General features: G+C 40.3%; 1 protein-coding gene across 5 annotated transcripts in view; it reads left to right on the top strand.

Annotated features, from left to right (window-relative positions):
- The window catches only part of LOC114359738 (WD repeat-containing protein 44), a 29,137-nt gene continuing 1,307 nt past the window's right edge, over positions 1-27,830 (top strand). Inside the window, exons 1-19 of one of the 5 annotated variants that reach the window (XM_028314227.1) lie at positions 1-200; positions 850-1,033; positions 3,568-3,686; positions 5,474-5,562; positions 6,011-6,106; positions 9,180-9,335; positions 10,750-10,895; positions 13,700-13,811; positions 14,398-14,541; positions 15,069-15,171; positions 18,020-18,174; positions 19,403-19,523; positions 20,464-20,583; positions 21,212-21,319; positions 22,665-22,866; positions 23,401-23,532; positions 24,767-24,949; positions 26,455-26,646; positions 27,184-27,777. In XM_028314227.1, coding sequence (XP_028170028.1) covers positions 133-200; positions 850-1,033; positions 3,568-3,686; positions 5,474-5,562; positions 6,011-6,106; positions 9,180-9,335; positions 10,750-10,895; positions 13,700-13,811; positions 14,398-14,541; positions 15,069-15,171; positions 18,020-18,174; positions 19,403-19,523; positions 20,464-20,583; positions 21,212-21,319; positions 22,665-22,866; positions 23,401-23,532; positions 24,767-24,949; positions 26,455-26,646; positions 27,184-27,777 — 3,024 coding nt within the window. In that variant the 5' untranslated portion in view covers positions 1-132. Of the gene's footprint in view, positions 201-849; positions 1,034-3,567; positions 3,687-5,473; positions 5,563-6,010; positions 6,107-9,179; positions 9,336-10,749; positions 10,896-13,699; positions 13,812-14,397; positions 14,542-15,065; positions 15,172-18,019; positions 18,175-19,402; positions 19,524-20,463; positions 20,584-21,211; positions 21,320-22,664; positions 22,867-23,400; positions 23,533-24,766; positions 24,950-26,454; positions 26,647-27,183; positions 27,778-27,830 lie in introns of all 5 variants that reach the window. The other 4 variants (XM_028314226.1, XM_028314225.1, XM_028314229.1 and 1 more) reach the window with 4 other exon arrangements.

The raw sequence follows: 27,830 nt of genomic DNA, 5'->3' as shown, positions 1-27,830 counted from the left end.
TCAACTGAATGGTCGTTCAAGTTGGAATCAACTTTCTTCTTTTGCTAAAATAAACATCTGTGATGCTTAATAATGTGATTTTTTTGCAAACGATTTAATTTAGTTTTATTGCTATACGTTTATTGACACACAATGGGCGACAGTAGCGATTCAGAGGAGTTTTACGATGCCGAAGAATTCACTCCCATTAAGGGTTCAAAGTAAGTAATTAAATGTTTACTTTTACGCCTTATTTCCTTCCTTATCTTCACTAAATTTCTCCTAGGTTATACTCCACTTGTTGGAGGTAGGAATTTAAGTGTAACTCAATTGTTATAGTGAGTTTAGTGGTTTAAAATCAATGAAACAAAAGTTCTTGTAAACATGGTTTTGGAATGTTCGATGCGTGAATTACGTTCGTCCTTGGCGGTCGCGACAGGTAGCCGTAGACATTAACATTCGTCAGCAGCCATGCCAGACAATTAGCGTTTTTTATGGGCTGATTGATTTGCCTACTGAGGCCTTGATGTCATGGTTGCATGGGAGTACTGGTGTACCTAAACCTGAACATAATATGCATTGCATGTTGTGCCTCTGAATGTTAGTAGTAATAACACACATTAAGTACCAACTTCATTTTATTCTGGAAAAATCACAAACATTAATCGGCTGACCTAATACATTTATTGTAAACAAATGAAAGTCATTTGTGACTCATTTTTTTGATAAACATGACTACAATGTATACTACAATTTTGGCCTAATCAATATCCAAATGAAAATAAAAGTTTTGAAACTGACAACGGCGCATACCGACTAAAATATTCTTAATTTTTTATGGTTTTAATTGAATTATACTCTTGTTTACAGAAGAGCATCACTATGCAAGAGTGTGAGTGTGACAGAGTCAGACCTAGCTAATAAAGACAAAACAGATGTCAAAGTGGACAAGGGCTTGGGCACCAAGACTTCCGACTCAGGTCCACAGACTAGTGGCAGTTTGTTGACCACCGAAGTCACACCGCCTGAAGATGACAGAACTACAGTTAAGAGTGTGAGTATTTTTAAAAAAGTAATTATGTTTAATTGTAGCTTAAGTTGAAAGGCAATCCAATTCTAGTTTCTAATATCTCTTACTACTTATGGAAACTACTAGATATTATGTTATTTACAGGCTGTTTGTTGATAATGAATAAATAAATGAAATATTTAAGTTAGTTGATTTGTGCAGTAATTAAAAAACAAGTTTGATTCATATAAATTTTAATTTCTAAAAATAATTTTCTTTTCAACTCATTAATCGATAAGTGAAGTATTTATAATTGCAGGAAATGAAAGAAAAAAAATATTGTATTTTTGTTCCAATTGTATTCACTTCAGAGTATAATAAATTGATTTAAAAAAAATGATTTTATAACTCAGCATTGCAACATGATATAATAAAATATAATAAATAAAAAACACAAGTGAAAGTGAATTTCGTATCATATTTATTTGCTGGTCATGCACCACTTGAAGAATGTATAAAATAAATATTATTTTTGATTAGAACTCAATTGAAACTAATTATAAGACAAATTACAGATATTAGTTTGTTAAATTGTAAACAAGAGATCCATTAAGTAGTTTTATACAATTACAATCTTCAAAAAAGGCTTGTAAGAAGAATAGCTGAATTTGCTGTAGCATTATTATTTAACAGTATGGTAAACATATAAAAAATTATGGAGCTAACACATACTTTGCATGTTATAATTTGTGATAGTATACTGTTGGAACCTCAGATCATAGAGTTGGAACTTTCTAACTAATAGAATAATTTTGTTATAGTAATATGAACACCAGCCAGGCATAGTGGGATATGCTTAATCCTTCTAATGCCTAATGAAATACATAAATAATAATAACTAGGGCACAATAGAAGGGCTTGTATTAGTAGAGGTGTGGCCACTTATTGCCCTATATGCTCCAGTGAGCACACTATTTTCTGCTTCACTGGAAAAATAGAAATGAAGTCAATAAAAAAGTTGATTCAACTGGTTAGATTATTCATGTGCATATTATTATGTTATGTGGCAGTCTGTGTGCATAATGCAGGTACATTCAGTAGTCTTACTTACTCTAGTATAAAAATCGTAAAATCAAGATTTGATATATTTTTCGCATATATTTTAATGATTGTTGGTTTATCTTGTTAGGCCAGCTTTTTGAGCCAACTCTCTGTATCTTTAACTACTCTGTGCACTTTCTCATAACCGTTATCACCTTATTTCAGTAGGCTTCGTTCAGAAAGGATGCATGTCGTGTTCCGCGCTTGCCTCTCACTAGTCCCATTGCATTCCGCGTTACATAGCGACCCGCGACTGAGTGACCCTACTCTTTGCAACTCTGTTGTAACTTAGCTACCTTTTGTTAGTGTTTACGTTTATTATCAGTAGTCGGTATTGGACAGCTGGACCCCAAGGATCGCTGAAGGCTGCTACAATTTGAGTCTTATTTTAAAGTTCATTTAAGCAAACAATTATGTAATTGCAGTGAAAGTGTTTCTGTTACTGTGATTCGGCGATTGACACAGTTTTGTTTTAATCGAATGTCGGTGTTATTTGGCGAATACACGTATGTATTTGCCGATAAAATATGTACAATGAAGAGTGCTATAGTATTTTAGTAAGTGGTTGTGCTACAATGGCGCGTAACTTTTGTGTTTGGATCTATAACATGTGAAGCTCTCGTACACAAGTGTAAAGGATCTGGGACCAATAATTCCAAGGCACAAAATCATTTGGTCAGTTGACTATGAATAAGAGAACTTACTGGTGGGTGACTTCGAACGTGGGCATTTCCATACAAACTCTATAACAGAACAGCGTTTTACCAGCTCTTAAAAAGCATCTTAATTCTCAATGTAATATAGGTACATACTGCTCGAATGCTCGTGTCCGATGGTTATTCAAAACATTTCTTCGCTTCGCTCCGCCTTGGCGAAAACCGGGCCTAAGCTTATAAAAAGTATCTCAATAAACCTATGCACACATATTATTATCATCTCCCTTCGACATTGACCTACACTGATTGGGTTTATAATATTGACGGCCAAGCTGTAGATCCTGGCTACACAGGAGTTGCAGCGGTGGAAACGAGAGGTGGGAATAATCCCGATGTCATTTCCCCTTTTGATTAGAAGTTTGAACTCCTAGTTCAGTGCAGGTCTCAGCTCAGTTGGAAGTGTCTCATGCCCGTATTCACAAACGATGCTTGCTTAAGCAGCAAATCGAACGCACAGCGCTGAATAAGAGCTCTGTGATTGGTTCATGATGTGTCACCAATATTTATAACTTTATACATTTTAAAGCCTGTAAACCTTTGAAAAAGAGGCTGACAATAGTGACTTAGTTTCTTGCGCTGCTTCTTCTCAGCACTGGCCCATTTATTGTCCTGAAACAGTGGCAGGGTTAATACTGGGACGTGTAAAAGTGCTTTTTTTAAGCCTATTTACAGAAATAAATGAGTTTTTTATGTGCGTCCACGCGCCCTGTGAAACCTTATAGTATCGTTTGTGAATGGGCGTAAATCTGTTGCGGTCGGCAGGTGGTGCAGGGCCGGCGGAGGTTCCAGGAGCTTCGGCGCTGCATGCAGGCGGAGGAGGAGGACGAGGCGCCCGACGCTGCCGATGACCACCACACCTTCACACTGGAGCACCCCTTCAAGTAAGCCACATCAATAGGCTAGTTTCCTAAAAAAATTTTTTTGTCCGTTAATTTTAATATAAAAAAAATATTGGACACGTATATTTTTAATTGTTAATCAAACTGATAAATAAAAGACCCGTCGTGCGTTCTATACTGCGTTTATTATTCGACTGGCGAGAGCACTGGACAAACAGAAATGTGGATACCCACTTTAAACAATATATTGTGTCACATTACTTTTATGTGAATACCTTACAAAACTTAATATTCATAACATCTCCACCCTTATTTAAAGATANTTCCAAGTGGACATACCCTTCTCAGATGGCCTATTTTTCTGCACCGACTGCACTCAAAAGTACGATAGCGGCATTCGTTCCAGTAATGTCCTCCGACGCCACAGGCGAAGCACCCCGTCACTTTCATACGGTCCATCTCACTAAAAAGCCGATGTACGTCCTCTGTTTCATTCGAGCCGGCGATGCTGGAACGCCGTCCCCGCGCTGCTGACGTCGCTGTATAGCGGTCTCCCGCGCTGTTGTAGGTAGTTACCTCCGCCGTATCCACTACCGATGCATCCCGGGCCGCTGACTCGATAATATTGGCTAATTTATTTGCATTTGCCCAATCCAAATTTTCTTCTGCGAAAAGTCTCTGTCGTATAGTATCATTACGTAGCCCACACACGAACTGGTCCCTTAGGTTTTCGTCTAGTCTGTCCTTGAAGTCGCACGACCGTGACAATCGTTTCAACTCAGCCACGTATTGAGTGATTGTCTCACCGTTATGTTGAAATCGCTGCCTAAACACATATCTCGCAGCCAGTATAGATGTCTTTGGCTGCAAATGTTCCGACATAAGCTTCACTACGTCATCATATTTCATTTCGAACGGTTTTCTCGGACTACATAAATTCACCATCAATTCGTATGCCGATTCACCAATAATAGATATTAATGTCGGCAATCTATTTCCCGCCGCGATGCCATTCGCCACAAAATGCATTTCTAATCGTTCACAATATGAAGTCCAGTTTCCTGTGTCCATGTTAAATTCACCGAACTTAACCGCCATATTTTTTTACCGTCCTCGTTCGCCACTGATAAATAAAAGACCCGTCGTGCGTTCTATACTGCGTTTATTATTCGACTGGCGAGAGCACTGGACAAACAGAAATGTGGATACCCACTTTAAACAATATATTGTGTCACATTACTTTTATGTGAATACCTTACAAAACTTAATATTCATAACACAAACAAATAATTGCAAAGTTATAGTGCGTTGAAGTTCCGCGCGACGTCACAAAGTGCTGCACTTTTACGCACTCACTGACGTCACAGGCCTTTTCTTTAGAACTTTGGCACGCTTTATCTCTTTACATTTTCATTAGTTTTAAAACGTGAAAAATACGCGTCGAGTAGTTTTTGATAAGCTAACTGACGGACTAATTAAAACTCTTGCTTTTTTTACCCAGGAAACATCCCTATTCCACCTGTCCCGTCGATGACATACCAGTATTTAATTGTGCTTCTTATTCAAATATATGAGCCTAGAAGAGGTCTTCGTTCTGCCAGCTGGCCAACAAAAAAACAGTGAGAGCAAGATTTGACGACAATACAAGTGATCCACACAAATAAAACATGTTTTAATTTTGGCACATCATCTGGCTGCCATGATTGTCTTCACTATAGTTTATCGTAGCACCAACTGTCAAATATGGTATTAGCGAGTTATTCTCGCTACTTGATCATAACAATAAACAGTCGAGCAGTCGGAGGAAACTGAATCTATTTTTTTTCTAGGATTGTGGCCCACGACACGATGAGCCTGCAAAGCATGACGTCACTTGGAAGGATAGGAAGAATTCTCAGCGGAGCGTCGGAATCTCATCGTAAGTTTAATTTACTTGCATCCTTCTGATTATAATTTTTAAAGAATGTAGAAATCAAATTTTAAAGATCTGTAACTAATAACAAGGTATTATCTATTATCCCCATAATTCCCAAAGGAAGCGAGTAGGCCTAGGATACGCGCCGCGATAAGTGTTTATCACGCCATTTTATCGATTTTACACGATAAACCCATACTTTCATCGATAAGATTTTATCACGTCGCGCATTGGGATGCGCCCGTCTAGTCCGTCTAGTAAATTTTACACGATACGAGATTCTCGCAGTTTTCGCGGAGGAAAAACAAATTACCGTTTTACACGGCCTATAAATAGCTTCAATCCATATAAGTTACTACACGACAAAAATGAGATATCTAATCTATTTTTGGCATCATTTCGCACTTATGATATACATAATAAATAATAATATACCCACTATTATTTGCAGCAAATATAAGAGACGCGGCGCCTGCTCCTTCGGTGTCGTCGCGCGAGCCCTCCACATCTGACGACCCTCTCGCATCCGACAACAGAAATCAAAACGGTAGGGTACTTTGATTTTTATTACTTGTAAATACACTAGACTACTGGAGTCTGAACCGCAAAGATAAAGGATCGGTAAGAAAATCTTCTATTATCTTTGCTATGACCTAGCTTTATGAAACAAAACATACTGGTAAAACTACGCATTTTTATTTTATTACTAGCTGACCCGGCGAACTTCGTACCGCCTTAGCGTAGAGATTTTCTTAATATTTTTTTCCGTAAGAACCATCCTTGGACTTCCACAAACATTTAAAAAAAAGAATTATCGAAATCGGTTCAGCCGTTCACACGTGATGCCGTGACAACGCGAAACGGGTTTCATTTTTATATATATAGAAAAATAAACAACTTGAAAAAATACAGGGTGTTAGGTAAATGGGTATATGAGCCGACACTAGCCCATGTTAACATGGTCATATAAATGGTATGGTGAAGTCAGAAAATTGATATCTTCATTTTAATTATTTTATTTTTCATACAAATCGGATTTCATAAAATTAATTTTGTATGAAAATTAAAAAAATTAAAATGATGATATCAATTTTCTGACTTCACCATACCATTTATATGACCATGTTAACATGGGCTAGTTTCGGCTCATATACCCATTTACCTAACACCCTGTATAGTCATTATTTCATAAGGCACTTTTGAAGATATTGCAGATTTTCTAACTGATCCTTTTTCTTTGCGATCGAATGTACTATTATCAGTATCCTTTAATCGTAACCTTTTGTCTCGTCTCGTTAATAAAGCTTTTGCATGAAAATACTCCTCAATATTTTGTAATTATAAATATCGTTAAAAATTGCCTTGGTTTTTTAAAATAGTAATACATTTTTTCACAAAATTTGGCCACCCTGTGTACAGGAAACATAAAATCTACGGAATGTGCGAATGATAACACAACGTATCGTCACGCGTTTCCAAATGACAATATCTGACAGAACAAAACAGTATTTATGTGAGCGTATCAAATTATACATTCAAACGGCGTGCTACTACCAATATGAGGCCTTGAGTGCCCTTTTGTGATTCTGTCAATGTCGCAAACGAGATCATATCTCAGTTTAAACTATTCGCTATGGATTAACAGTCATTTTAATGGTTTAGTTAACTTTTATGTTGATTAGAAATAGACGTATGGATAGTTAGTATACTCGTAGTTGTGTGTGTGGATTCTAAATGAATGTTATGACTTGATAATAAATGTGATTTAGGTAGGTAAATAATAAAAGTAAATGGATATACTTTGCCAGATAACTTTTATCTAACTTCCCTTAAAGCGCGCGCACGGGTGACGTTTGTCACCGCGACAATAAGTCTCTCTTTTTCTCTTTATAAAAGTGTAAAAGAGAAAGATATACTGTCACGGTGACAAAAACGTGCGAAGTCATCCGTGCGCGCGCATAGCCTTACTTAATGTCAATTTTAATCTTCAGTAAAAACTTAAATTGACTAGTAGTCGGCCTATGATTTCTTTTAACTTTTTAGGGCATTGTTTTTGTGTAATAAGGGTTGTATGTTTTATTTATACAGTTGCCATTACCTCTGTGAATCTCACTTGGGCCGACTGGGAAGGTAGTATGTATCGAAAGTCAAATTTTGTTTATTTGTACGGCTAGTTTTATCGTCGAAGCTTTTATATGTGAAATGTTGTCGTAATTGTTCATAAAATTCATTTATTCTAGTAATTTGGCTTTTAATCAGTTTTATACACAATCCAACAAAACCTTTTGACTACAATTCTGCCACTTCTTCTGGTGATCAATATCGTGAACCAGTGTGCAGAAGAAGCAGTGAAATACACTATTGTTAAAGCCCGGTCCGTGAGCACGTAGAATTTTGTCCAATGACCCCAAGCTACCCATCCTTATAGCTCGCGCTGCTGTCGCGACTGTGCGACTGGCACCCGCAGGGAGTGTGCGAGCGGGATAGCAACATAATTACGCGCGAGCGATAAGGATGGGTAGCTTGGGGTCATTGGACAAAATTCTACGTGCTCACGGACCAGACTATAGCCACTTTTAAGTTATTTTACAAAAGTAAGTACTGATGTGAACAAGGCAATCATTTAATCACGAATTATACTCACATTTTATCAATTCAAAAATGTCATTGTATTATTTATTATCGTGTGACTAAAATAGTAATTGTCAGGAAAAATCTAGACTCAAAGATAATTATTATTTTCCTTTGCTATTTATTTTCATTTTTACAACTCATTAATTAGGTAGCATTTGGAGCTCAAAAATAGCTTTCAACGTTATAAATTATTTCGATATTTATTTTGATGTGTCATTGTATTAGAGGGATATTTGTGAAACAGTCGATATATCTCATTTAACACTGCTCGCATAACACATTGCTACACGCGTGATGATGTTTCTACCGTATCGAAGGCTTTGCCAATTAACCTAGAATGGAGTCGGCAACCTTTTGAGATGGACTGGAATCAGTTGTGAAGATTTTTGATTTCTGAGAGTTTGATATTGAAATAAGGAACTGAAAAGCTATAATTTTCCATTCAAAAATACGCGCAGGTTGTCGACCCCTACTCTAGACTAGTGTTCCGCAAACGTTTTGTGTCCAAAGTGTATCTAGTAAAACAATGTTTTTTGATGGTACACCACACATGAAAATACAATTTTTTCATGTGTGGTGTTATGGTGTACCCTTATTAGTCTTAACCTTACTTACTAAAAAAAGTTTATAAGATATTTTTTTTCTGAGGCACCCCATCTAATGACCACGGTATACCAATATGCCGCGGTACACCCTTTGCGGAACACTGATCTAGACCTACATACTCATCAGTACATCTTGCTACACGGCTAAAACCAATTTTATTAAGAGTAGGCGCACACCGTTGATTTTTCGTCGGGCAGTTTATCAGTATGGGAGTGCGCACACTACGCCGATTCGATTTGGCCGATTCTTCATACAATTTAAAATCGGGCACAACTATCGGCCAACTAAAAATCAACGGTGTGCGCCTACTCTAACTGTGGCATAAGCTAAAATGTGTATTTTGTGATTGTCTATGTACATGATAACTCTTTCGTTTCCAGTACTAGCGATGGCAGAGCCCGACGTGATAGCTAGCACGAAGGCGAACAGTTTGAAGCAGAACCGCAGTTCCTCTGCCGCCATCGTGGCAGTCTCAGGTGCCGCGCGGCCTGCTAGTGTCGCCGGGCCTGTTGCGCCACCCAGGAAGAAAAAGAGAAGTATGTTTGTACCACCAGGCCTGTTCATCTCCGCGAGTTTACATCGAAAACAAAACACGCACGATGGCCCACCTACAGGATACTATTCGACAAGGCCTCACATACGAGCGAACATTGACTCACGCACGCGTATTCTTGTGTATGATGGAAGAAAATAAGGAAAATGGTGTACTAAATACTGTGCAGTATTTAACTGCCTATATAATAATAAAAACACAGTATGTACTTTTTTAAGTTGCCTCAAGACACTGAGAGGTAAATAAGTAGTTAATATTATTCATGATAATTCATGCTAAATCATGTATTTCCTCCGCCATTTTCCGCAGCTTGGCACATCATTTTACCGAAGTCAGCCCTATAGCTTCGGCGCAGTGCCGATCACTGACATTTGTCAACAAATTGGTGCTTGACTCTTGAGACAGGCTAAATTACACCATATTGTTAATGACATTGAGCATACATTTTTTTAAATACCTTCGCGAAGTAAAACTTCTGTACGTAGTACTTATTATTATTCTGTGGTACCACCAAAAGCACATAAACTTACCAAATCATTGACATTTTATGGTCCTTTTTAGCGTGGGGAAAAAGCAAATGATAGCAGTTGACGTTACATCAATGATCAATTTTTTCTTCCTTCCCTCCTCTCTACCAAAAGCTGTCCTCTGATGGACAAAGGCAACCCCCAAGGATTTCCAATCTAGACTCCCACTAATCTAGTAGTTTTTCATTTCACACGGTACATTATTATCGGCGGTTGCCTTTAGAATTTCTCCGCGTTTCTTAGTTGCTCTTTTTCTAATTAGAAAATATTAGACTCATATTTTTTATTTTCTTTCATTAAATAATAACAGTGCTACATCGAGTTAAAATGGCGCGTTACGTCACGCTTGAGTAATTTTTTACTCAAAAGTGACGTCACGCGACATTTCAACTCAATATAATACTGTAATTATACGATTATGAAAAAAAATCAAAAATATGTGTCCAAATTTTTTTTATTATCTATCTGACGGAGTAAATAGAATTTCGATTTCATTACCCAGTCATCATCTCTATTTCGACTAAGGCCCTGTCAATCGTCAGTGGCGCCAACTAGTGAGCCCAAATGCAGTAGACCTCATTCTTAGAAACTAGAGTTAAAGCTGGTATTATCTTACTACTATTCCGGAGGTAGCGGGTTCGATTCCCGCACAGTACAAACATTTGTGTGCATGAACATATTTGTTTGTATTGGACTGGGTGTTTTCTATGTATAATAAGTATATATTTATAAAAAAAAAGTATTTAAGTATGTTAATATCCGTTGTCTAGTACACATAGTACAAGCTTTGCTTAGTTTGGGACTATAAGCGCAGTGTAATAATGTCCAAGGATATTTATTTGTTTATTTTATTTATTTATCTTGTTCCAGACAAGCTCCACGGCTCGCAATCCCTATCGACCACAGACGGGGACAACCTCAGCGTGTGTACCACAGACACGGATGACTACCGCTACGTGCCGCGGCGACCTGTGGCGGGCGGCGACAAACCGCAGCTAGAATCGTTACTAGTTGAAGTAAGTGTACTAAAGCCCGGTCCGTGAGCACGTAGAATTTCGTCCAATGACCCCAAGCTACCCATCCTTATCGCTCGCGCGTAATGGGGGCTATCGTTTTTACACTTAACAGTTGGCACCCCTGGCGATTGACAGGACCTTACTCTACAGTGGCGCCGTCTTGATGAGTGCAAATGCGATAGTCCTCCTACCACTTTAGCGCTCACCAGTTGGTGCCACTGTCTTCGCTACTAGCAAGTGACAGGACCTTACTCTACAGTGGCGCTAACTGGTGAGCGCTAAAACGATAGCCCTCATTCATTATATTGCTGTCGCGACTGTGCGACTGGCGCCCGCAGTGAGTGTGCGAGCGCGATAGCAACATAATTACGCGCGAGCGATAAGGATGAGTAGCTTGGGGTCATTGGACAAAATTCTACGTGCTCACGGACCAGACTATAGACTACATTGTAGTATTTATAGTGTACTAGCGGCCGCCCGCGACTTCTTACGCGTGGCTCCCGGTTTACCCCTTTAAGGGTTGAATTTTGCAAAATCCCGTCTTATTGAGCACCTACGTTTTATAAGGAACCCCCATGCAAAATTTGAGACTCCTAGCACTTGTAGTTTCTGAGATTTCGTGATGAGTGAGTGAGTCAGTCAATCAGTGCCTTTCGCTTTTATGAATATACAGGGTGGAATTTTGTAGGTAATGCCACTTGGAGGGAAAGTACTTTTAATGTTATAGATAGACATTTTTTCTCAAAGGAAACATTCCTTTATTTTTGAAAAGAAATATAACTGCATTCAAAGATTTCCAAAAATTTGCTTGCTACAGCCGGGATTCGAACCAACTGAAATCTGTTAAAAATTACACCCTGTATTTTTATTGCATCGATCGTTAGGGTTAAGTATAAGGATGAAATCTCTCTAACAAACTTGATAAATCAAATTAAAGGATAACCATGAAATCTTAAATTATTTTAATTATGTAACAGGAAATTGTATGACATGGTAGAGAATTTTACATTGTAGAAATCTTTGAATGCAGTTCTCTTTCTTTTCAAAAATAAAGGAATGTTTTCTTTCAGTAAAATTTTCTATCTACAGTATTAAGAGTACTTTCCCTCCAGGTGGCATTACAAAATTCCACCCTGTATACGATCATCACTTTCCATTCAGGCAAAGAACTTTCCCTTTGTGGAAAAATCATGCTATAGGTCGCTAAACGAGAGTAGGCAAATGACACAAGCAAAGATTTATTGTGTCGGACGGAACTCACCGCTGCTACTATGTGTAGCCAGGATCTACAGATTGACCGTCAATAAAAACCCAACAAGTGAAGGTCAAGTTTGTCCCGGGAGAAAGTTAAATTGTCACTTTTTCTATTATTAAAAAAATATATTTAAAAAAAAACATTGTGTTCTAGTGGTCGTTTCTAGACACAAAATCTCTCAGACAAAATTTTCAAAACTGCTACTACGTAAGTAAGATGAAACCACCAAAAAACTTAAAACTAATGTGAATGAACACTCATTACGCAACTAAAACAATTTAGTACAAAAGCCATTAAGTTAAGGAAACTACCGGCAAATGCTTAAGGTCGCTGATAGGTGCAGCCGAGGAAAACTGCGGCCATTACTCATCGGTGAATCAGCCTGCTTAATAATGTTTATTTTAGTCACGTGTGTGTGATACTTTAGTCGTAAACGCTGGGCCATAAGTCGTCTAAATCGATCAGTAACTTTAATTTATATTAGATGTGTACAAGTATTTGGAATAAGATGTGTGATAATTATTGTTTTATCGAGTTAATTTTGTGTCATGTGTGAACATTGAGGATTAGTGAATATGCCTGTAAGTAATTTTGTAATTGTATTCGTGAACTGTAATCCTGAAATCAAATCAAATCAAATTTCTTTATTTGCGTAATTCCAGGTACATAAGTATATTAGTAAAATGAAATAGGGTTCTAGTTGCTTATGTAGGGCAAGGTCGGTTTTTTTTCGTTAAAATTAATCATAAACAACTGCTGGATACCTAACTTCTACTTGTATTACCATAGTTTTTTTATTAAAAAAATCACAGCCGCCCCTAGCAAATGCACGCGTAATCGCGCGCGCAACGCGCCTTACTGATGTAGGTAGTAAACAGTTGTCATCTTATCATTCAAATTCAAATAGTTTATTCAGTACATAGGCCCTTTCTAGGACACGTCCCAAATATAGCTTGCCCTACCACCACTTCGGGACAACATGGGCTAGTGCTGAGAAGAAGTGGCGGAAGAAACGGTCACGCCCGTATTCACAAACGATACTTGCTTAAGTGAAGCAGCAAATTGAACGCACAGCGTTGAATAGAGCTCTGTGATTGGTTCGTGTGTCACCCTGTGCGTCCACGCGCACTGTGAGTCCTCATAGTAATGTTTGTGAATACGGGCGTAAGTCACCTTTGTCATTCGTAATTATACTGTAAATTAGTAGGAATTAATTTATACACTAGTAATCCAAGTAACCCGACGTGGTATAAATTACTAAAATCTTCGTACATTCAGATGTTTGACGATGTTCATTCACTCGTGCGTGACTTCAATACCTTGTGTTAACGTACCTATTAAACCGGCAGACAGTGGTGACTGAGTTTGTTGCGGCGCTTCTTTTCAGCACTTGCCAAATGTTTGTCTCGAAGCGCTGGTAGGACAAAAGAAGAATGAGACATGTATAGGCTCCTTAAGAGCATTTGACGATTTGCAAGTACTAATTTAATTAGTCTAAACAAATAAAGATAATTTTTATTTGATTGATTGATTTATTTTCGGGCCGCAGGCGCCGCCGCCGAGCGCGAGTCAGTCCATGGCGCTGCCGAGCCCGGCCAGCACCATCGAGTCGCTCACGCGCGAGTTCCAGGACTCGCTTGAACTCTCGCACACTAAGTACGGTATGTACTATCACATCATCATTATTCCAGCTAAAAGACGTCGCCCTGTACAAAGGACTCCTCGAAAGATATTCATAATGACTGGTCCTACCTACGCTGCCCGCATCCAGGTTCTTCCCGCGAAATTCACCAGATCATAAATGGAGCCTTGGACATTTTCAGATCCGTGGTGACCACTCGAGTACTTTTCCGCCATTAGCTCTACGAGCTATGTGTCCCGCCCACTGCCACTTAAGTTTGGCTATTCCGCGGGCTATATCCTGCAGATCTCCTTATTAAGGATCTTATTTCGGATTCAATCACGTATCATTCGTTTCAACCGAAAGACGTCCACTGCAGGTTTTCCACAAAGACCGGTCCTGCGCCGCACGCATCCAGGCACCACCTTCACCAGATCGTCGGTTCACCTAGTGGGAGGCCTGCCCACACTACGTCTTCCGGCTCGTGGTCGCCACTCGAGAACTTCACGTATAATATGCTGGATTTTACCACAAAAAATTGTAATCTGTCTCAAATGCTGTCTGTATTGTACAGACAGCATTTGAGACAGATTACAAATCAAATCAACAAATCTTCTCGCTTTCAGCCAGCGACAGATCTTCAACAAGTATACACGAGTCGCGCTCGAGTGAACGCGCGAGCGAGTCCTCCCGAAGTAGCACGAACGCATCGGGCAGACATAAAACGAACGCGCCCGACTCTACTTTGGACATCAAGGAGGCTGTTAAAGGTAGGTGGGATAGATAAACTTGTTTTGATTTACCACTATGTATTTCTCAGTGTATTATTGTATGTGAATACGTAATACCTTTTTCACGTCATAAAATATTGTGCTATTTATTGTTTTGACTTTAGGACGTTGCCCTAAGTTAATCCGCACAGTCCATTGCACTCCACTGCGGGATGTATCCCTTTTTCCAAGGAGATTTCATTCAGAAATAGAAACTTTGAAGTTCACGAGATGATGCATCGACGATTGTACCCTGCAAATCTTAATGTTACACACTCCCTCATTCGTCACTGATTTACATAACAAATTCACATATCAGTGTTTAAGATAAAGTTAAGTTTAAGGACTTCTAGCTTCAATTCACGCATTGCTTACATTTTAATAATATTGTGGTTATCGTTTGTGTGGGAGGAGTTAGCTAGAGACCTTTGGTTTAATTTTTATTATAATTTTTAATACTGTATCTCATGTTGATAGCCCAATAAATAAATAAATAAACAGATGTTTAAAGTACTATTTTATAGCAGGCGAAAGTGCGAGCGCAGGGCTGTCCCGCGGTGGTGCGCGGACGCATAGTGAGGGCCGCGCCTCCAACGCCTCTGGGCATGCAAGCCTTGGACATTCTACCAGGTATGCATCAGCACTGTGGATTTGGATTTTTATCACAAGTAGCTTCTTTTAATCTTAATTTTGCTGTAAATTGTCTTTCGTTAATTATAATTGAGTCGTATCAACTTTCATTATATCTGACACTAAGAGTAGGCGCACACCGTTCATTTTTCGTCGGCCGATAGTTTAGTCGGGCAGTTGATCAGTATGGGCATGTATGGGAGTGCGCACACTACGCCGATTGGATTTGGCCGATTCTTCATACAATAGGGTATTTGACACCACCAATCAATTGACGTACTTTTTAAAACTGTCAAAACGACACTCTCCCATAGATTTTGTACGGCGATACTAGCATGTGACGTCACAATTTTATCAACTCAATGAAACTACTTTTTACAATTATAATGCAACCAAAAATCGTAATTTACAGGTAATTAAAAATTAATTAAGTTTTTAAGACCAGAAAGAAGTGTCTTTTTAAAAAAGTTGTGGTTTAGAATTATTGGCGAATGGTGTCAAATACCCAATTTAAAATCGGGCACAACTATCGGCCAACTAAAAATCAACGGTGTGCGCCTACTCAAACACAAAAATGGGCCACCGACTTGCCACTGGTGGTTGGTGACAAGCTGTTGATGATTTACAAAATGACCTGTTTTGTATGAAATTGGAAACTCGTGGTGTCCTTTCGCGAATTAGAGTCCGTTGTAAATGCTACCCCGGTGACCGGGATGACAGGGATGCATCGGTGGCACATTTTCCGCGACATGTCGCCGGTGGCTATGATCGGTAACCAGCTGGGTACGCGGTTCTTAAAAGCGTGTATAGCCTGACCAGGAACATAAAAACCCTGGCATAGAGACGCGTCAATTGCATTTGATAGTGCAACACTGAGTACAGTCGTACTTGGTGTTAAATTAATAGGCTAACTTTATGTATCAGGATTCAGGATTACGGGCTAATTTCATATTTTCATAAGTTAACGAAAAAATATTATTATAGGTAACCTAGTTTAAATAAATTAAATGAAACCATCAATCGAGCTGGTAGGATTTATTTTATTATTCATCAATAATCAAATTCAGAACTTGAATATTCAACTGCAATGTCTGCTCATGAACTCTTCAAACTCGGTACTTCTTTCCCAATTCCATAAAATTCAACACTTAGAAAGTGACAAAAAACTTTAAAATAGGTAGTTGAAACAAACCACAGCTAATTTTCATAGTGGACTGTACTATACGATAAACATGTCAGTCAATTTGACAACCTTTGTCGGAAACATTATTCAATGAAAATATTGTCCGAACCCTTAGTATTATAATTATACATAATTTCTCTTCGACAAATACTTTAACACATTGTGAACCACTTTTCTTTCACGACTATAAAAAGATTTTAGCAATTTAATTCACAAAATCAATTGCGCACATTTAAAATAAAGTTTGTTTACACTTTGACAGCAATAGACTGACATGCAAGGTGACATAAATAAATAAATAAATAAATAATAAATAAATATTCTTAGACATTTTACACTGCGCTTCTAGTCCCAAACTAAGCAAAGCTTGTACTATGGGTACTATACATAGAAAACACCCAGTCCAATACAAACAAATATGTTCATGCACACAAATGTTTGTACTGTGCGGGAATCGAACCCGCTACCTCCGGAATAGTAGTCCGTTTCGAACCACTACACCAAACGGTTGACACATGTCAATGAAGTTTTCAGTTACTGTTGCCATTAAAAGAAATTAGTACCATTAGTTTTCCGCAACATGGCGAGGGTTTTTACTTTTTATGTTCCTGGTCGGTCTATATCAGCATTGCGAGGTTGCTCTAACTAAAGGCTGATTGCGAGTTTGTTCGTTAGATGCACCGCAAGTATGCAGCTTTGCGAGCAGCTTTGCAATGTCGATACACGCCCTAAAATCCCGAACCACTAGAATATGTAAATAGCTGTGTGCACACCGAACGCATGGGCTCGCGAGCCAAACTTTTCATTCTGTTCACTCAAGTCGCTCGACGCTCTTGAGTGAGCTTGGCTCGCGAGCGCGTGCGCTCGGTATGGACACAGCTTAAGGCTGGTTTTAGAGTCACGCTGACGCACGCTGACCGTCAACGCTGACAGCCGAAAGTATGAAGCGTCGGCGCCGAGCGATCAGCGTCACTCAGGAACGTTCCCTTCAATTACATGTATTGATCTGTCAGCGGTGACGATCAGCGAGCGATCAGCGCGATTCTAAAACCCGCCTAACATGTTCGTGTATGTAGGTATATATTATATTTTATGTATGTAGGTATATATTATATTTTATATAATTATGTATACAGGGTGTTAGGTAAATGGGTATATGAGCCGACATAGCCTATGTTAACATGGGCATATAAATGGTATGGTGAAGTCAGAAATTTGATATCATTATTTTATTTTTTTAAATTTTCATACAAAATAAATTTTATTAAATCAGATTTGTATGAAAAATAAAATAATTAAAATGAAGATATAAATTTTCTGACTTCACCATACCATTTATATGACCATGTTAACATGGGCTAGTGTCGGCTCATATACCCATTTACCTAACACCCTGTATATTAATATATTTTGTGTATTATTTGTATGTATTATTTTGGTTTAAATTTTATGCCTTTTGTTTTCATTTATTTCTTTAGTGTCGACACCGCCTTCTCCTTCATATTTTTTTTAAGTAACTGTCACCATAGGTTGTCTAGAAGAGATCGCTTCATAGCGATAAGACCGCCTAGTTGTACCTTGTGTGTTCCTTTTCTTTCTGTTCTTATCTTTGGTGTGCAATAAAGTGTATTTATTATTATTTATTATGTTCCCTTATCTTGCAAGAAGAAGCAACTCGGAATCGCTGACGGCCGCTCGCAGACGCTCGGCCGGCGACGAGCAGCAACTAGGGCTGGCGTTACGCACGCGGACCACCTCGGGCCAGCGTCTCACCGACATCGAGATCCTCGAGCAGGTCACCGTGCTCAACCTCGACACTGGTAACGGGACTATTCCCACCTCTCGTTCCCACCGCTGCAACTCCTGTGTAGCCAGGATCTACAGCTTGACCGCCAATAAAAATCCAACCAGTGAAGATTAAGTTTGTCCTGGGGGAAAGGTAAACTGTGAAGTTAATCAAAACAACATAGGAGGAGCTCGAAGTTAAGGTTCGACTTCTTTCCATTGCAAAGCGGATGACAGGTGACAAAGAAAGTTTTAGTAACCTTTAAGAAAAGATATACACCACGGACAATAAACATCAATTGAGGGGACACTGGTAAGGAATTATTCCACTTTGTTGACCCATATCAGGGTGACAGATGCGAAAACCTGAGTGAATTAATTACTAGGTGAACCAAGGCGACTGCTTTAGTCGAATCAATTCATCTGGGTGAATGATTCTGGAAATGAGGGCACTATAAAAAATTCACTTTCTTCATTTATTAGTTTATTATTAGTTGCGATTTGCAAACAGATTACATTTATTGAATAAAGGACACGCTAGCGTCTTTTGGGCGTCGCGTCGTCTTGCCAGAGCCCACGCTACACGGCGCTGGCTCAATGTCACCACGACTCCAACGCAATGTTTTTTCAAATAAACGCAACCACACGGCTGTTACTTCGGCAGTATCGGCAGCCGCTCAACATTTGCGTTGGCAAAAAATAAAAAGAATACATCGACCTGCGTTCTTTTGCAACGTCAGTGCAAAAAACGCCATGTAGGAAAATACTTTAAATAATGAATCTGGACGTAGTGACGACATGCATATTTCAAACAAACCCTAGCTCTATTTCCAACCTCAGAATCTCGTGAGTAGCCAGAATCTATTTTGGCTTCGAATGAAATCTAACCTTTAAGGAAGTACAATTAAGAATCAAATCTTATTGCACAGGCGAGCGAGTCCCCCTAAGCGTGGCGGAGCACAAGCTGCCGCAGTGCATCAACCCTCTAAGCCTGCACATTGAAACCTAAACTTTCAGCTGTAATCCGGTCCCTGAGCACGTAGAATTTTGTCCAATGACCCCAAGCTACCCATCCTTATCGCTCGCGCGTAATTATATTGCTGTTGCGCTCGCACACTCACTGCTGCTGCCCGTCACACAGTCGCGACAGCGATATAATTACGCGCGAGCGATAAGGATGGGTAGCTTGGGGTCATTGGACAAAATTCTACGTGCTCTGCGACCAGACTTTAGTATATTTACGACTCATAATTGGTTGCACAGGCGAGCGAGTCCCGCTGAGCGTGGCTGAACACAAGCTGCCGCAGTGCATCAACCCACTGAGCCTGCACATCATGCGCCTCACCTCCGAATACATCGCAAGGCCCAGCGACGACAACACACGGTAACAACATACATAGCATACATTCTATTGACAGGCAGAAAGAAAGACAACGGAGAGACGGAGACTAATGACGCTTTTACCATCAATCACTATTTTTTAAGTGACCCCTATGTGAACAAAATTCCTGTTATGTGTTGCCATAGGGGTCACTTAAAAATTAGGGACTAAAGGCACAAAATATAACAGAAGGTAAACTCATGTATGTACCTCGCTTTGCATACCTCTCTCGCTCGCACGCTCGGCCGTCGCGCTAGGGTTGTCTTGTCAAGTGTTGCGTTTATTTCGATAAGATAGAAAAATGTTACTCTTAATACTATGCAAGAAAGACAATAACAAATATCCACTNCGCCACGTCGCGCTCGCATTCGTCCAAGACAGTCTTGCTAGAGCGGTGTCTATGTGTGCGTGGCTCGAGCGCGTTTAGTATGGAGTTTGTCTTCTGTTATATTTTGTGCTAAAGGTGAAAACGGGCATAAATAAGTCAACAATAGCCCAACGATGTCGGTGTCTGATTGGTTGACTCGAGATCCGAAAAACGCTGGTTCAAACCTGACGCCGCTGGACTATTGTTGTGGTGAACTCACAAAATTATCATGAGGGGTATACGAGAATATTAGTAATAACTTTTTCCCACATCAGTTTTGGTCAATTACAGAAAGATAATTATTATTATCGCTCACGTATCAGCCTCTTCTAAAACCCGTGATATAAACTAGCCTATGTTTTCCCTGGGTGTCAAAATATGTCTATATAATATATTCCATCTTTTAATCAGTTCAATGGGTGAAGCGTGAAATAGTGACAGAAAAAGTCCTATGGATGAATTTGTGCATTGGTATTGAACATCCACCATTTCCTTATTTTTTAAAAATACTAGAAAGTAGACAGCAGCAGAAGTATACATATCTTACATGGGGTCATTGCATTGCAAACATTGCAGCCCAGACGAAACAGTGAAGCGGAAAAGCTTCTGGCGGTGGAACTTGGCGTCTACATACATGTTGTGGCGCCAGACTCCGTCCGTCGACCGCGCCGTGTCCCTCCTCAGTGTGGCCACTAGGTTTAATCAGTTATATTAACTGTGTGTAGCGTCTTTAGGGGCTTATTATGACCAATATTTTTGTGTAAGGAGGAATATTTAACTGTGAAGTTTAATCAGATTGTTGTGATTGTCGGGTCGCTAAAACTACTCTAAAGCATATTTTACTGTATTTTTTTCATATTCAACTCTTTGAATACAAACTAATTTATTTTTAATGGAATGTGGAAATATTTCTTTACCGTGTGTTATGCTTTTGTGTTCAGCGGGTAAATGGAAATAATGGTCGCTTGCGCAAAATAATGTCTGGTTTAGGTGTTGTGATTAAAAAGGATATTCCATTTATGACGTAAAATGAAAAAAAAAACGAGAAGAGAAAAATACAAAATCGGCTCATACACAAAGTTATTTTGATACCTACTCTTATCACCTAGAGGTATCACATCCCCTTTTGTTTTTAACATATCCCTTCAATTTTCCGACAAGGCCCACTGGCCCATTTATTGTCCCGAAAAAGTGGTAGGGTTAATACTGGGACGTGTAAAAGTGCTTTTTATGAATTTTAACCTTTACTTGACTTGACCAAATTCAATAATTGCAGCGCTAAGCTAAAGACTTTTACTTATAATTGTATGTTTTCTCCATCTAGAGAGACGGACGAAGAATCAGAATCAGTGGCAACGGGCGGCGGCGACGACGCGTTAGAAAGAAAGCCGCCCGCCGAACGGGCAGCCGCTCTCAAACGCAAGACCGACAAGTGAGTACTACACTGCCCTCAAGATCATGTTTTAATTAACTTTAAACTTTAAGCCCGGGTGTCAAGGTTCAAAATACTGTCGATTTCAGGACTACCCACTACCCTCAGGCAGGATGTTTCTCATCACATTTCAATCGCCTTTGAATCCAGGGTTTAAGGTTCAAAATGATGACGATTTTACCGACTTGTGTTTACTTTCTTATCGATAAGGGCTCAATGATCCCACGTCCCGTTTTGGCAGCCTAAAGATTTTTCACCACGATGTCGTTTAGGCAACTCTGAACAAAAACAAACGGGTAGACACGATCATGTCGCCAAAACAAGTGAAGGGGGTTAATTTTAAACATTTAATTTTAGGGGGCGTGGCCACATTAAAGATTGTCAGAAGTCGCAAAGCTTGAGTCGCCATTTTCGTAAAGTCGACTAAAGCCCGGTCGCCGAGCTCGCACACTCACTGCGGCCGCCCGTCGCACAGTCGCGACAGCAATATAATTACGCGCGAGCGATAAGGATGGGTAGCTTGGGGTCATTGGACGAAATTCTACGTGCTCGGCGACCGGACTATAGAATGTCAGTTATTTTCATAAACAGGTACCTATTGTACTAAGAGGTGATTCATATTAGTTTTCTCGTTATTTAGGAGCCCAATGAGAGCTTTAGTAAAAAGTCACTCCCAAGACAACATAAATAAGAAAATTACGAACGACGTGAACTTCAGGTGAAACGAGATTGCAACTAACAAATTAGAATTGGCTTCAGGGATTGTGTGAACAAGTGTGTTTTTGCTATATGAATTCTAAATTATCGGAAGTACTTTTAAAAGTAAAATGTTTTATACTACTAACGATGAGTTTGATTTGATTAGAACGAGTGTCATAGTTAACATAAAATATGAAAATAAATGAAAAAAGGTGTAAATATCCTAAATTAAAAAATGCTTTACAAGATATAAAATGAAATATAGCCAAAATGTTTTGATTTGTGTCCACATTCGCACACATAACCCGTTTTATGCAATGACTTGAGTATGAATCTAGATTCAAGCCTGCGATTGGTCTTTAATCTATGCTTGACTTTGAATCTAGTTTTGAGCTTCGTTTAGTTTGATGCAGATAAAAGTGTTTTATTTAGATCTTTTTCTTTTCATATCTCAGGCCTGAAACAGTCTTCAGCTTGGTTTCTTTTAGCAATTTTCTAATCCATGCAAAGCTTTTGTTTTTCACACTATTAAACGTAAAAGATAACTGTATCATTTCACCAAAAATAAAAATAATAGTTTTTATTTCATTTACTGACGCGAACGTCAAAATGGCTGCCACTCTATTATCTTTTCCACCACATCCAGGTTAAAACGTTTCTTCGGGAGCACAGTCAAGAAAACGGTCGACGCGGCCAAGTCGCTAGCGCAAGAAGTGTCCCACGCGAGGCACAAAGAAGACGTGGCCGATATAGCGGATGACGTCAGAGGCGAGCATAACATCAAGCTGAAGGCCTCCAACTCGCACAAGGGGCCGTATGACTTCGATGGCTGCGTCAGACATGTACAGGTTAGTGAAATTAGTAAAACCCTTCCTCAGTTAAAGCTAATTGCATAATTTCTTTCTAGTCCATCATTCAGGCACCATTGTGTTGCCATTTTTGAGTCTTCTTCAAAATTTTTATTGTTCGAAGCTCACTGGTGAACCGCGTGCTGTCCAATGTGTTAATGTTGTTCTTTTGCCTATGTACCTAATCGAAAATCTTAAAAAAAAAGGTTGAAAAAGTCTTGCTTGAACTTGAACATATTTTTTATTTTTTTTTATCCACAACGAGGAAGCTCTTGGCCTGTATCTCACCTGATGGTAATAGTGATGATCACGCCGAAGATGGAAGCGAGCTTCACCCGGACCACCAAGCACGGAGGAACTGAATGCACACAGTTACAATACAATAGTCGTTAGAAGTTTTGTAAACACTTATAGAAATGCTCGGATGATACAGTATTGAGTTTTACTAGGCCGAGTCGCGAGGGGAAAAAACCAAGGCGGCGGGGTAAGACGCAGCTAAGTTTTTCTTAACAAAAGTGTTATCTATGCTTGTAGGAGATGGGATCAGCACATTCTGGTGCCGTCTGGTGCTGCAAGTTCAGCGTGTGCGGACGGCTGCTGGCCACGGCTGGTCAAGACCGCCTGCTGCGAGTGTGGGTCACACGCGACGCGCACCACATGTTCCAGGTACGATCAATAAACAAGACATTATGATTGCCCTGGAAAGAGCACCTATACTGGTCATCACAAAAATCGGCCCACCTACGTTTTACAGGAAAACTCGACTCTACTGACACAATCATGGTGCCCCAACAATATTGGTGTTGTTTGAAAGCCCAATAAATATCCTTAAAGAAAAACACATTTAATTTCTTAATAAACGATTAACATAAACGCGATATACAATCAATGTGACTTGAAAATAGACCTAACTTTGGGCTCACCTCTAGGATCAATTAGACCAATTTTTATGGTTATAAAACCAAATAATGATCTCACGTGTCCTTTTTAACAGATGGATAGCGATTAATCCCAACTTAACAGTATTAAAACCATAAAAGTTGGCTCAACCTAACTACCTATTTTTTGAAGAAGTGACTGGATCCTTTTAAAGACACATTTTTGGGGTAAAAACCTTTCCTTTAATGAAATTAACTTTAGAACTAGGCTTTCAAATGGTGCCAACACTTGTGGGAAGTGGGAATGCATACGTTTGAAAGTGCTGGTCGCGGGAGGGTCGATTTTTGTGATGACCAGTGTATATGTACTGAATAAACTATTTCATTTCTTCTTTTGACGATGGCGATGAACTTGTGCTTTTTCGCCACTGTTCCGCCTAAGTCACGTGCGCAGCTTTTACATTTTTATTTCAAACAGCCCCCCTAGACAAGTGGCAAAATGTGACAGTTGTAATGTCGAAAGGCCTTACCTCTGGTGTTTTTTTGGATGGAGTTACATCGCTCTGTGAACGGATTTGATTTTCGATTCGATGAAAAAGTGCCACTTTCAGGTCTCCTCAACTAAATGAAACCAGGACAGCGTGGGGAGTGTAGTTCAAATCTTACATTTGCCTGTGGAAAATTTAGGGCTGTGTTACAGTGGAGAATTGCCTCTGATATATTAGAGATAGTCGTGTTCCTGCAGATAAGATTAAATCAAGCAACTCGTGTCACTGTTGAGTAAGGTTTTGTCACTCGCTGGTGGTGCCAAATGGTGATCGTTGAAGTAGTAGGAGCACTTTCCTATTTGCATTCACCAGTTTGGCGTTAGTGTCTTGGATCTTGTCTTAAGATCTTGTCAACGTGTAAGCACACCATTGGTGCCAAGTAGTGAGCACAAATACAGTAGCCAGCAATATGTAACCAATTTAAACAATATTTATTTGCTTTGAATTTAATGTTATTCCAATTCCATCATCCAGGACATGCGCACCAAATACAACGCGGAGCAGAAGTCATCTCCCACGCCGTCGCAGGAATCACTAGCGTCGCTGGCGCCGCCGCCGCGAGCCGACGCGCCCGGGCCCGCCGCGCCCTTCTGCCCGCTGCCCTTCTGTGTGTATTCGGGACACACGTCTGACTTACTGGATGTGTCCTGGTCCAAGGTAGGCTCACTGGTTCACCGGCTCACGCATCACGCCACAGCTTCCTCAGACACCGTCGCAGGAGTCGCTACTTCTGCCCGCTGCCCTTCTGTGTTTACTCGGGGCACACGTCTGACTTACTGGATGTATCCTGGTCCAAGGTAGGCTCGCTGGTACACCGGCTCATGTATCTCGCATCCACTGAGACACCGTCGCAGGAATCACTAGCGCCGTGCCCTTCTGCCCGCTGCCATTCTGTGTCTACTCGGGACACACCTCTGACCTGCTGGATGTTTCCTGGTCCAAGGTAGGCTCACTGGTACACCGGTTGTCGCATCACGCCACAACTCCCTCAGACACCGTCGCAGGAGTCGCTACTTCTGCCCGCTGCCCTTCTGTGTCTACTCGGGACACACGTCGGACTTACTGGATGTGTCCTGGTCCAAGGTAGGCTCGCTGGTACACCGGCTCATGTATCTAGCATCCACAGGTTCCTCAAACACCGTCGCAAGAGTCACTAGTGTCGTTAGCGCCGCCGCCGCGCCCTTCTGCCCGCTGCCATTATAAGTGTATTCGGGACATACGTCCGACCTACTGGATGTGTCCTGGTCCAAGGTAGGCTTGCTAGTGTATATGAACCCCTACGTAGTTCGTTCGTTCGTTTCAGCCAAATGACGTCCACTGCTGGACAAAGGCCTCCTCCAAGGTTTTCCACAATGCACGTCTTCCAGCCCGTGGTCGCCACTCGAGAACTTTTCTGCCCCAACGGCCATCGTCTCTGCGAGCTATGTGCCCCGCCCACTGCCACTTGATTTTAGCAATTCTGCGAGCTATGTCGGTCACCTTGGTTCTCCTGCGGATCTCCTCATTTCTACGTAGAATCCTACTGACTCACGTACACACACAGACGTAGAATCTTCCCCTACGTAGAATCCTACTGAATAGGAGTGACAGCTGAAGTGATGAATACGAGACATTTAAAGGCTTTTTTTTACCTAAGTCTGTCGCCATTACAACAATGTTAACAGCATTGTTGTGTTCCGGCAGTAAGAGGTAAGATAGCCAGTTCCTCCGTAGTTGAGGATTCCGGGTGAAACTCGCTTCCATCTTCGGCCTGAACATCACTTACCATCAGGTGAGATACAGGCCAAGAGCTTCCTCGTCGTAGATAAAAAAAGTACCGTCTCTGTATTTGACACGTGTGTTTCCGATTTGAAGACACCCTGCTTCTTTTGGATAAGACAGGAAATAATCTGTTCCGATAAAGACTATAATCGATCGGCAGGTTGCAGAATGTAATTCCCTTCTTTGATGATATGACTTACAGCATGTAAATCACTTAGATGAACTCAAAGTAAAGTCTTGTAAGAACTATGACTTTTGACTTTGACAAATTCTGACAGATTTACTAATTTCTCCTTAGCTCTTGTTCAGCGCAATCGCCTGAATAGATTTATTGTTGGCAGTTTTGATCGTCGTTCCAGAAAACGAGCCTTACTTTTAACCAATCTGTATTCCACTTCTAGAACTACTTCATCCTATCGAGTTCCATGGACAAGACGGTTCGCCTGTGGCACATCTCGCGCGGAGAGTGCCTGTGCTGCTTCCAGCACATCGACTTCGTGACCGCCATCGTGTTCCACCCGAGGGACGACCGATACTTCCTGTCCGGCAGCCTGGATGGCAAGCTGAGGCTGTGGAACATTCCTGATAAGAAGGTAAGGGTTGGGCAAAAACGACTAGTAGGATGCCCGCTTCGATAAAATCTTATCGTCTAAAACCGATAAAATGGCTTGATAAAATTTTATCGTGGTGGCATCCTAGCCAAGCTGGACTTGTTTCAGAACTTGATTGACAGACACTGATAAGGAGTAGACAGGAAAATCAATGAAGATAAATACTGGAATATCCTTTGTGCGATTGTCAGCATGTATTGATTTTAATCTATCCTAGACTGCATCCCACTTAACATCAGGTGCGATTGTGGTCAAATACCTGCCTTGTTATGCATTTAAAAAAACTTGCGTTGAAGACATGAACTTCACCGCCATGAATTCCCAAGGTTGTGGATTAAGAAGTTGATAAAAACATCACGTAAATAAATACCCTCTAAATACATGCGAAACTTCGATAGAGAATGTTGTGGTTTTCGTATAAAATTTTATTAATTTAATTCATTCTTGCTCTCATAATGATTTGTGACAATTACCCGTTGTGACTTTTTATTGACCTGAAATTCTCCCATCTACCCTCAGGTTGCAGTCTGGAACGAAGTCGACGGCAAAACGAAGCTGATAACCGCCGCGAACTTCTGCCAAAACGGCAAATTCGCTGTTGTCGGCACCTACGACGGCCGCTGCATATTCTACACTACGGACCAACTAAAATACCACACGCAAATCGACGTGCGGTCCACGCGAGGCAAAAACTCGACCGGTCGCAAGATTAGCGGCATCGAACCAATGCCCAACGATGATAAAATCCTCGTCACATCCAACGACAGTAGAATACGACTATACGATCTCCGAGACTTAAATCTCTCGTGCAAATACAAAGGCTATGTCAACATTTCGAGCCAAATCAAAGCATCGTTCTCCCACGATGGCAAATACATAGTGAGTGGTTCGGAGAATCAGTGTATTTACATTTGGAAGACGTATCATGATTATTCGAAGTTTACATCGGTGAGAAGGGATAGGAACGACTTCTGGGAGGGTATTAAAGCACACAACGCGGTGGTGACATGTGCTGTGTTCGCGCCTAATCCGGATTATATGATACGTATGATAACGGAGAGAGAGGAAGAGGCCAAACTCGCGAATAAGGAGGCGGAGGAGAAAGATGAAGTGGTAAGTTCTTTGGCTTGTTGAGAAAATAATTAGGCCAGTAGAATTATTAAACA

The sequence above is a fragment of the Ostrinia furnacalis genome, unplaced genomic scaffold (genome assembly GCF_004193835.3).
Source record: "Ostrinia furnacalis isolate ACB-3 unplaced genomic scaffold, ASM419383v2 OfSCF4654, whole genome shotgun sequence".
In the NCBI taxonomy this organism is placed as follows: Eukaryota; Metazoa; Arthropoda; class Insecta; order Lepidoptera; family Crambidae; genus Ostrinia; species Ostrinia furnacalis.
This window is presented reverse-complemented; position numbering and strand designations above follow the sequence as displayed.